Source organism: Cyclopterus lumpus, chromosome 15 (genome assembly GCF_009769545.1).
Source record: "Cyclopterus lumpus isolate fCycLum1 chromosome 15, fCycLum1.pri, whole genome shotgun sequence".
NCBI lineage: Eukaryota > Metazoa > Chordata > Actinopteri > Perciformes > Cyclopteridae > Cyclopterus > Cyclopterus lumpus.
In genome coordinates, this window is record NC_046980.1 from 20878615 (window position 1) to 20890760 (window position 12146).

At 43.5% G+C, this 12146-nt stretch overlaps 1 protein-coding gene across 1 annotated transcript in view; it reads right to left on the reverse strand.

Annotated features, from left to right (window-relative positions):
• Nucleotides 1-8415, reverse strand: part of b3gat2 (beta-1,3-glucuronyltransferase 2 (glucuronosyltransferase S)) — a 39304-nt gene extending 30889 nt beyond the window's left edge. The window contains exon 1 of the mRNA XM_034552291.1: nt 7644-8415. Coding sequence (XP_034408182.1) covers nt 7644-8177 — 534 coding nt within the window. The 5' untranslated portion in view covers nt 8178-8415. The remainder of the gene's footprint in view (nt 1-7643) is intronic.
• Between the last annotated feature and the right edge of the window lie 3731 nt (nt 8416-12146).

The following is a 12146-nucleotide window of genomic DNA, read 5'->3' on the forward strand; positions in this document are numbered from 1 at the left end:
CTGTCAATCAGAAGGTAGCCCCGCCCTAAAGAATACCCTTTATGGCAGGGGTCAGGCGGACCATATTCACACACGGGAGCAACAGGAGAGAGACCCGATAGTTGGAAAAAATATGAACATGACAGAAATATAGTCATATAATGAATGAGTAGTAGGCATGGACCCCAATCCAGATAACCACGATCCAATGTTCAGCGATATTAAAGCACGAGTCAAAGCACAGACAAATAAAGCCCAATATGATCAGAATCCTAACACATGAATTGACTGCGCAAAAATGATGTTAACAGAGAGGAGAAATTAGCTGTGGTTTAATACCCACAGATAATGGCCCTGCAGACACATTTCTCTTTTTAGATGACAAGAATATAATATCTTGGCTCTTTTGATTGACATTGCTTGAAGCTCGAATAAACTGAATTTAAAGCTGCAGGACGATTCAGTTAAATACATTTTTCTAAAATGAAGTACTTTATTTTAAGAGTCACATTTCTCAATAGCTTTGTTGTAAATCCAGCCTTTATTTTACCTTTAATAAGAGAAGATAATGTATTTATTATTAGAGTATGTCATATTTATAATCAATCCAGTTAAATTGGAAATATGTAATAATAAATATTGTTTAGATGTTATTGAATTGAACTTTCTTTATTTAATTTCAGTTGTTCACGACATACAGGCGTTAATACAACTGTTGGCTACAAAATCACAGAGCTCAAATTTGACATTATTGTGATGTTCCGGACCTTTTCATGAGGAAATTCTCTTTAACGGGACCTCGCTAAACTTTAGTTGAATACCCTTGCTTTCTAGTCTATTTGATTCTAAATGGAGCATAACTTACTAAATGAACATCATGTTGTATTGAAGAAGACTTGAAACTAGCTTTGAAAACTTGAGTTTACAATGTTTAATGTTTAATGAACACCATTAGACCCAGGATGGCACCATTTGAGAAAGGTGTCCCTGAGTCACACTTGAAAAATCAAATCAAGTGAGAAGCAGAGTCATTTTCTCATTTTCTCATACACAACCAGAGGAGTCGCCCCCTGATGGCCATTAGATAGAATGCAAGTTGAGGGCACTTCTGCATTGGCTTCACGTCTCAGAATGGGAGGTTGCCGCTTGGAGTAGACTAACTACTATAGACTGTACTATGTAGACTGCCCATGACGCGTCCAAAAAGTGTCGCTAGAGGGAAACCTAGAGCTTCGCCGTTTGAAGCGTAAGGCCACTGACCAAGTGTCGGTATTTGACGAAGTTGGGAGCGAGAACGTGATCAATAAAGTATTTGCCTATCGATCAAGACAGCCAATCACAGGAGGGAGACAGGTATGTGATTGACAGTAAACCCTGTTATTGCAAAAGAGAAATAGACTGATTACAATGACTTTTAAAAGTGTGTACTGTGTATTATTATTTTCCAATCAAATGTCTATTATGCAAACAGACCGTTGATAATAACTTTGCTCATCTGGGGGGTTTGTTTTAAAAACCTGTTGAAGGCCATATTTGCACTCTTTTCAAGATGATCCGCATGAGATTTAAGATACTCTCATTTCCACGCACATATTTGGCCGGATCACAAATCTGATTGCAGTCTGTCTGTGTTTTTCTGGGGTACATGTAAATGAGGGTCAGACCTCCTCCAGTCACGAAGGAGGCCGTAATGTACCTGAAGCGGTTTGGTGAGTGCCTTGTCGCTTTAATGAAGCAGAGAACAAACAGACGATTTCAGACTTTAGCTGCTGTTATCACAGAGGAGGCAGACCGAGCACGTCTTATGGAAATCAGACGATGAGTGGACGTGTCCACAGACTGCTAATAGCATAAACGGGAGATAACACACAAATGCTTTACTCGTAGCGCTGTACTCGTAGCGCTGTACTCGTAGCGCTGTACTCGTAGCGCTTTGCTCGTAGCACTTTGATCGTAGCGCTTTACTCGTAGCGCTTTGCTCGTAGCGCTTTACTCGTAGCGCTGTATTCGTAGCGCTTTGCTTGAAGCGCTTTGCTCGTAGCGCTTTACTCGTAGCGCTTTACTCGTAGCGCTTTACTCGTAGCGCTGTACTCGTAGCGCTGTACTCGTAGCGCTGTACTCGTAGCGCTGTACTCGTAGCGCTGTACTCGTAGCGCTGTACTCGTAGCGCTTTGCTCGTAGCGCTGTACTCGTAGCGCTTTGCTCGTAGCGCTTTGCTCGTAGCACTTTGATCGTAGCGCTTTACTCGTAGCGCTTTGCTCGTAGCGCTTTACTCGTAGCGCTGTATTCGTAGCGCTTTGCTTGAAGCGCTTTGCTCGTAGCGCTTTACTCGTAGCGCTTTACTCGTAGCGCTTTACTCGTAGCGCTTTACTCGTAGCGCTGTACTCGTAGCGCTGTACTCGTAGCGCTGTACTCGTAGCGCTGTACTGGTAGCGCTGTACTCGTAGCGCTTTGCTCGTAGCGCTGTACTCGTAGCGCTTTGCTCGTAGCGCTTTGCTCGTAGCGCTTTGCTCGTAGCGCTTTACTCGTAGCCCTCGTGTTTGGGTTCATAACATCATCCGTGGGCTCACACGTCTGGATGACTGCCGCTTCCAGCGCTACTAGAGTAGCAAATCAGCGTCGGGCAAATTCTTCGCAGTATTCGCAAGGCAAGGCAAGTTTATTTGTAGAGCACATTTCAACAACAAGGCAATTCAAAGTGCTTCGCATAAAACCATTAAAAGCATGAAAACATAATGCAAAAGAAAACAATATTTAAAAACAATGAAGAACATTCATTAAAACATTTAAAACAGTCAAAAAGCAAGAAATATAATAAAAGTTGCAATGCAGTTAAAAAAATAAAATGCAGTAGTGAGATGCAGAAATTCGCGTGCATTGACTTTGCATGGAATCTACTCGCGCAACAAATTCTCAACGCAGCATTAATGTCTCCTTCCAAAGCCACAACCCCAAACTTGTTTGCTATGCTATTACTACTGGTAGGAATCATAACCTAAACTAAGAGAATAAGAACCACATTCTACTGAACCAAAACTATGGATTAAGTGCCACATACAAATTTGCATTCCACTCCGCCTTACTTAAACTGAAGCAAGCATTATCGAGCATCGGGGAGCTACTTGTTTGTGGCTGGACTGCCAAAGTAAAATCTTCTCTCCGTTTATTTTCTCCCACCGGAGAAATCCTCCCACTGTGCACGGAAGATACTTTATTTCAATTTCCAGAAAGTCATCGATGAGACCATACTCACTGTGGCTGAGGGAATTTACAAGCACTACAATTCCATTATTCTCTGTATAAATTGGGTTTTACTGTCCAATGACGGTTATTAATGCTGTTTAACATGCTTGACTGTCCTCAAGAGAACACATCTTTTGAAGAAACGATAATCACCTTTTGGGATTTTTAAATGACCATAGTCTAATTTGAACGTGATATAGAGAAACCTCGTATTCAGATGGCATAAACAGAATGACGACGTGGTCTGAAGTGAAGGAGCTCCCCCGTGATGGCAGCTTTCTACGCCTTGAGGGCAAAAATGCTAAATCACTTTGGAAAACCAACAGGAGGCAGGGTGTGTTGAAGGGGCATCAGGGTATAATTGCATGGGCTGCATTAAATGAGCAGTCTTGCATTTTCTGACACCCTATTGACTGCTAGGAGGCGACTCAGCCGGAACGTGTCGCATGCATAATAAAACCGTGCCAAACAGTGTGGCAGCAGAGAGTACACGCTTTAACTCTTTATGCTAAACGCCTTTCCATCTGAGGGAAGGGGAATGCAGAGAGGCTTGTTAAACATTTGCTACGTACCAATGTTTTGGGTTTTGTTTTGGGGGGGAGGGAGGGCTCATTACTCTGTGGGAGTTCTTGGAGAAAAACAGCCCGTGCGGCCGCTTTTACGTAATCAACAACCAGTAGTCAAAAATGAAGCAGATTTTTTCCCAGGGGCGGCTCCTTATTTGTTAACTGGGCAACCGCAAATCCAAATTGCTTTGCCTTTTGCTCTACAGTAGCTAATAGAACATAATCTCACACAACGATCCATGAGAAAACGTGGTGAAAGTTATTGGTTTTTTTTCTGTGCATTCTCCCAATAAATGTCCAGCAACACAAGCGATCAGCGCGCCAGCAGTACCTGTTTATGTCTAAATCCACATTATGTGGATTATTAGTCAAATAATTTGATTTTACCGTAGCTTTAAGAAATTATGGTTTTACACATCTCTGTGATACTAGTACATTCACTTCCAAGTATAGTGTGTAACAAAGGCAGTTAAAGTCTAATGTTTCAAGACAGCCATTGGATGATAAAACTAATGCACATAATGTTGCATAAATTAAAATGTAAGTACCAAGTCTGCTTGGGTATAATGCATAGAATGAAACACTACAAGTGTATCTTAATACCGCACATTACTCACCCAATTGTATGTTGGAAGAGTTATTGCTTGCTGCAATCATTAACAAGCAGGGGAAACAGACGGTGGGTTTTGTGTAGTCATGCTATGAGGGTACTGCCAGCGGAGAGACCCATAACTCTTACCGTGCACTTATTTTATTGAGCCTGAGAAACGGATTGATAATTAAGAATAATCAGTACAAAAAGTTAACGGTAAAACAATATTTCAGCTGCAAAAACGTCAACCCAATGATATTTCTTCTTGAAATGATCTACGGGTTTCTAAAATGGAGCTGCCACCCACAAGAAGCCCAGTTACTACCATCAGTCTAAAGCCTGCAGACAGTTTCTGCGGGTTATTACTGCCGTATGACAGCCTATTATCTCTCTACGACAGGCCATTACCTGCACAGAGGAGCTGGGTAATGAAATAGGCAACGGGACAGAGAGGACAGTGTGCTATCAACAAATCAAACAGATGCTCTTTACTCTGAGCCGCCGGCACGGAATCTAACACTGTCAGAGTAGACTCAGCCACAGCGCACTGCTCCCACAATAATGACGATCTTTGCCCGAGTGGTGCATTCAGGAACGCTACCGAGGGAAAAGGGCGACTAGTGTCAGCATGTGATTCTAATTAAAGCTGGATTTATTTCAGCCTGTACAAAAGAATATGGACTTTGCTGCATCTCAATTGATTTGACTTGGATTTGTCTGTAACGTTGGCTAAGCATGGTGGACTGAGCACCAACTGCAAAGCATTCTCATGTAAACCGATTATTGTGGGTTTTTTTAACACAATAGTTCACTTTGGTTTTTGGGGCATTTTTTCTTACACTTGATAAATTATTGAGAAAGAAAAAAAGTCAGATCAATCAATGAGCGAAAATGAACCCTCATATTTACATTGTTTCTCCTGATGGACCAGACTTCTAGAAGGCGTCCCAATGCACGTTTTCGGTCTTCAGCCTTCGTCCAAACAAACCTAACGAAAACAAAACAAAACAAAAGCTGCAGCGCTCAAATAAGGTGCATCCAACACACGTGATGTAGATGCGCCTTTGGTTTAACCTGCAATTTCAGCAAATAGATTTTAGACGCAATTTCTTTTTAAAGAAGAAGAAAAAGCCTTTTCAAATCAACAGGTTGCAACGCAAACATACAATTTTTATCCTGCAAAGGGCCAGTAAATTGCAGTACTCCCGTTTTAACTATATCAATATTTATATAAAATTATTTCAGTATTGGAGCAAATGAAAGCAATTTCAGGCTTGTGGCCAGCTATCTTTGAATGGCAGTAATCAGAGTGACCAATCAGTAATCAGAGAAGTATTCTTTTGTGTTTCTGCATCCACAAGACCCAGAGGATTGTTTTGTTGCTCCTGCCGCTCGTCTTTCTGCATTATCTAGACGTCTAGGACACGGTGTATCAGAGGACGGCTGTGTCTCTTTAATATGAGGGACAACTGACCATCAACAGTGGAGTGAAAACAGATACCAGTATATAAACGTGACCCAAGAAACACTGTCAGACAAAGACTTGAATTACATGGAGGTATCAATATACGAGTAGGATACTGGCATATCGTCTGGCCTGTTGTCCAACTCAGATTTAAAGACTAGAGCTAGTTGATGTGTTTCCATCAGTATCTACAGTATATATCATTATATATATATACATACACACATCTATATACACATATATTTCTATATATATATATATAGATATCTATCTATCTATCTCTCTCTCTCTCTCTCGATAGATAGATAGATAGATAGATAGATAGATAGATAGATAGATAGATAGATAGATAGATAGATAGATAGATAGATAGATAGATAGATAGATAGATAGATAGATAGATAGAGAGAGAGAGAGAGAGAGAGAAAAACATATATCATTAAAAAAGGCCAGTATCCCTATCAACCCTCGACAATCTCACCCTTGTATAGACACACACACACACACATAGACAGCCTGCTGGAGCCAACAAATTAATCACACACACACACACACAATCCTGCTTATTAATTCTGTTCTGGCACGCCAATCAATAGAAAACTGAACAGCAATGGTGCTGAGATAAGGATTTGAAAACACCAAAACACTGGGGGTTGCCCCGAGTACCAGCACCAGCACCGCCTCCACACATCTCTCTGTCTTCTCTGCTTCTATCAGTCAGGAGCCTTCTATCTTCTGTTCTTTCTGACACTCATTTAGGCTTCACTCAACCAAGCGTCCGTGCAGTTTCACCGCTTTCACGTCCAGAATATATATCGGTTTAACAACGGTCCCTCAGGTGAAACAAGCGATTATTGTGGGTCGAGCACCACAAGGGTTGTGTAATAAGTCTCCAGTGGGCTCCCCATGAACATGAAGAAGCGTTGAATTTTAATGTTTGGATTCCTTTGAAATGATTCCATATGGGGATAGCCTACCAGTGACTTTTCCTGAGTAGCATAATGGTTAGAGCACGGTACAAACACCGTTAGATATGGGGGAAATAGATAATCTTACCCCTTTGAAGGTTCTCAAATACTACATTCAGTTAAATGTATGTATAACTCCCATTATCTTCCCACATTGCATTAATAAATACATCTTTGGGCCGCAGGGTGAGCAGGGATGGTTCTGATGTTTGGCGGTGGGCTCCAATGCCTAACGTCCAGGTGGGCCAGATTGGCTACAATATAACAAGGTTGTTGTCATAATGCATTCATGTTAATTGTAAAATAGTATATAGTTATATATAATGATATATATGATGTTCCAGGACAGTCGGTGAACTGTCTCAGTGAGTGGAGTAACGTGGCAATATCTCCAAGCTAAAGGTATGCTAATGTTAGCTAACGGTGGCCACTTTAAATACTGGTCACACCAACAGGTAACAGTTAGGTTGTAGCAGTTGTCGTGTGGGCTTTAACACACTGTTTTTATTACTTAAGAGTTTAACTTTTGATTTGTAAAATAATGTAGGTTTATGTTATTTACTTAGTTAGCTTTATAGAACCTAGCCTACATGTTACTCTTGATAGGCTACTTCTATTAGTTTGCATTTTATTTAAGGAAGTTGCAGGACTTTTATTCGTAACATCAATAAACTCCACCTGTTTGGTTCCCAGCTAAAAGACAAAGTTTAAGAACTAGCTACAAAACGCAGAGCCTTGCTATCCCATGATGCTCTTGGTCAGCTGTGAAGGGCTGAGAACTGAACAAGATGGACAAAAACACCGGTAGACGGTCTCACGTGTCTGGTTACCTCCTCAAACAGCTCCAGGCTGTAGGTGTTGTCGTCGTCCGCGAAGAAAACCACCCCGGCGTCCCGCTTGATCCGGTGCTGCCGGAGCCACGTGAGAGCCACATTCCTCTGTTCGGTGGCGCGTGGCATCCCGGTGCGCTTGAACCTACGGGGCGTGAACACGTGCAGGTGCGTGTACGGCACGCCGCACCGGGCCAAGAAGCGCGCCACCAGCTCCGTGCGCGTCGTGGAGTCCTCCACCACGATCCAGTGGAACCGGGGCACCTGGCGGAAGACGTGCGACAGACGGGTCAGCTCCGCTTTCTGCACCGGTCGGGTGTAAGTCGGAGTGATGGCGTAGATAACCGGCAGAGCGGTCTGGTTCTGGGTGCCACCCGTCCCCGGTGCGCCGGTCCGGGCCGCCCGCTGCGCCCTGCCAGTCCGGGCGGCAGCTGGAGCCCGGATCGCCCTTTTACTGTCGATATCGATCATGATGATGACTATGAGGACCCAGGGTAGCAGGATGAAGAAGCGGCTGAAAAACACTGATTTCATGGCGAGGCTGAAGTTCCCGTGCGCCCTCTCTTCCACTCACTCCATCACAACCGGAGAGGCACCGACCGACGGACCGCAACTACAACTACCCTTCCCTCAAACCCCCGTGATTGTATCCATCATAACCAAACAACAAAAACAGACACATTTAGTCCATTTCAAACTATGTAAACCCGAAAAACCTCCCGCTGCGTCCCCGTAAACCTCCCCCCGTCCCGTCCCCCCCCCGCCGCCCCCCGTCCCCCTGTCCCGGCGGGACCGTTTCCCCGGAGTCCCCCCTCCACTTCTTCGCCTCTCTCCTCTCGGATGGGACTTGAGCGCTTCTTCGTCGTCCTACCCCTCCTCCAGCACACTCACTCGCGAGGCCCCGTTAAATTCCCATGTTCTGCCCGTGCTTCCTGCGCGTGTTTCCAGGGGAGAACAACAAGCCGGAGCGGTCCTCCCTGCAGCGGGCGGTGCGAACCGACCGATGTGCGCCGCCGAGGAGCATCACTATGCGAGCACCGAGCGCTGCTCTTGAGTGCGAGGATAATCAGGAGGGAGGGGAGGAGCAGGTGCACAGCAGAGGAGGGGAGATGGGATGGAAGAGAGAGAGAGAACCTGGGGGGGAGAGAGAGAGAGCGTGCGCAAGAGGAGAAGGAGAGGAGGGTATTTGTGTGTGTGTGTGTGTGTGTGTGTGTGTGTGTGTGTGTGTGTGTGTGTGTGTGTGTGTGTGTGTGTGAGAGAGAATAAACCCAGCTGATAGAGAGGCATAGACCCAAAGAGAGAGAGAGAGGCATATCTCATGCTGTGTTTGTCCACATTATTCGTCTAAATATAAAGTAGGACTTAATATGAGGACTCGGGGGATATGAGAGCCTCAGGGGTCTTTGGGAGAGTTCCAGGAATCGCTGATAACAAGATAAACGTTTAATTTCAGAACTAGACCAATTGCAAACAAGGTCTTCACTCTCGCCATCCTTGTTTTACCTCAAGGGCCACAGTGCAGTTTATTCCAAACTCGAGACAAGTCAAAACCATTTTTTTTTTTTTATGTCTAGGAAAAAAAATGGATGGGTAAGAAATGAGTCATAATATATGAAGTCCACAGGGCAAACGATTTACATTTTTAAGAAAGTAAACTGGCAAGTTGAAAGTTGATTTTTAGCACAAAATAACGCCAGCTTCTTTTTTGATTGAGATGATTTATTACTTTATTACTTTTATTACATCTTGGACTGGTGTTAATGAAAAATACATTTTAAAAAACCAAGAGATGTGAGGATGTCGCCCTGGGGCTTCAGGAGGATGTGATGGCCATTTGTTACCAGACCAAGCAGTTAATCAAATGAAGCACTAATTCATTATTAATGGCAACAATTGTCAAAAGACTGAAGAGATTCATCTGAAGCGAGGCTGCAATTAACAATCTATAATATTGAATACTAAACCTAAAGGCTACCAGGACACCCAGGGCTGTCACAATAGTCATTTATTTGATTAATTGATTTATGGAAAAGTATTTTTAAAAAATCAGATTTGCATTATTGGCCTAACAGTGAATTCAGAAAAACACAAAGTCAATTCCACCTCCAGCCTCTCAAATGTTCACATTTTCTTTTGAGCACTTATGACAATAAAAATGAATGTATTTGGGTTTTGAGGTGTACTCGAAGGCTTCACCTTGGGCTCTGGGAACACACAATGGGCATTTTTCACAATTTTCTGACCGACAACATAACTGGGATTCCTTTTACCAAAGCTGCAGTGGCTAAGGGTTGTATAAGGACCCGAGCACATCAGGGACGCTGAAAGACTTCTACATGGGTCCAACAAATGAAAATGCACAAAGCCGTGGTCAGACTACACAATATAGCCAGCATCTTGGGGACGAAAAATCTGTGTTTCAAATGAAACGACAAACAGCTGACCCCATCCTTCCTCCTTCCCCTTGTGTCATTACAACCCAATCTGACTGTATACAAGGCCGTATTTACCAGCAGCCGACTTCTCGGACGGGATTTAACTCACCAGATCTGGCTCAAACTGGGGTCAGCGGTCTATTGCGGATCCATCTAGGGGTCCTCAAAACAGATAAGAGCTTTCCTGATGACTGTCGTTCTCTCGGCTTCAGCCGAGAAGCTAATCATCGACGGTTAATTATGCACGCAACGTGGATCAAGAGATCTGTCCTGGAAGAGAAGAGAAATCACTGAGCCGCGCTAATAGAGTAGCTTCACACCAAACTAATTGCAGGCAAACAAGCTCGTGATTTCACAGGATGAAAGCACCTTTGATTGTTTGGATTAGGTAGCGGGCCTGGGAAAGCTGATGTGTTTACGGAGAGCGGTGGAGACCGGTGGTAATTGTAAGCGCCATGTTTGGCACCTCGAGACCCGTCGGGTATTACGTTGTCCTCAAACAGAATGACTTTCGAAGGTATAATCAATCTTGCGCTCAATGATTTGGGTGAAATCCCAAGTAATGGGCTTTACTCAATGATAAATCACTTTTAAGGGACTGATGTGATGATAGCAACTGGTTTACCAGGCTCTATTCCAATATTAGATTGCCATGCTTTATCAACCTTGATTGCGTGTTCCTCCATCTGTTCACATGCTATTTGGAAATTAGGACGACTCATCAAACTAAATTAAATTTGTAATGAGATCATTTTGATTGAAATTGCTACTGATTGTAGCTAACACGGGGGAAGGACGTCGTTTTGATTTCATGTACGACATCAAAAACGAGATGATTCATCGAATGGAGCTTGCTCGAAGAAATGGAAAATCTTGTTTTTAATTAAATAATTCGATACTACGTAATGCAACTCGACTCGTTTCTTTTGGAAGTGCGTTGAGAGTAAGAAGTCTCTGCCAACGCACTGTCACTCCCTCGTGTCGAATTACGTGGCGGGCGCCAACGAGGTTGTATAAAAAGCGGTAAAGTCCACACAATGAAGAGATTGGGGCGGATGGGTGGGTCATAAAAGGAAGGACTTTCACTCAGGTGACCTGTGTTTGTGTCCCGTATGAAACCAAAGGTTAACGTTGATGTATTTTAAGTTACGTAATGTCATTTAACAAACCATACCACAATCTCTTCCTGAATTTAACCAGGTTCATTTAGCTAAACCTAATAAGTGGTTTCCTGTGAACAGGGGGTAGAGCAGGCCCTCACGAGTTGGCAGTTTGATTCTCCAAGTCTCCTTGTGCGACACACTGCACCCCAAGTTGCTCCTGGGGTTGCTTCACCTGCTCCTGATGCTTTGGATGTGTTATCGACGTATCTGACGATTAAAATAAAGTTTGTTTTAGATAGCAATTGGGTCATGTTTGTGGATAAAATAAAAATAGGTTACTCTCTCCTGCAAGTTTAAGGATGCATTCATTGATTATTGTATTGCCAATTGAGGGCAGCGTAACAAGCTGGAAACAACTAGCAAGCAGTTTGCTTATTCACAAGCGCAGCGACATTAGCATTCATTTGGAGTAGCCTTTCTGGCTACATGGCTACTATCCAATGCTCACTCTCCTTTTAGCTCTGTGTTGGTCTCCACCATGAGGACTGGTGTGGTGCCCGGTGTTTAAGATGACGGCCATATTGCCTTGCAGAATTAACCAGTGCTTGCTGTTTACATTGCTCCTGATTTCCTCCGTTTCTACCCCCTTTGTAGCCACTCGATGCGACCGAATCCTAGACACTGTCCCTTTAAGTGTATCTGTAACTCAGTAGCTTTAAAATACTCCACCATGTTCACAAGCTAGATTACAAGTCGGTTTGTGTATCTGCTGTTTGATGCTGGAGGTCACGTGACTGAAGATGACGGCTCCGGGTATGAATTTGAAAAAAAAAACGAGAACAAAATGAATTGTATTGAAAGGCTCCATGGAGTCGAGGGAACCAGTAGAGTGAGGGGGGTAAAGTCTCTGTGGGTTTGTCACGCCGAGCAACACCTTTGACTTTTCATCTTCTAACACTGAGTCA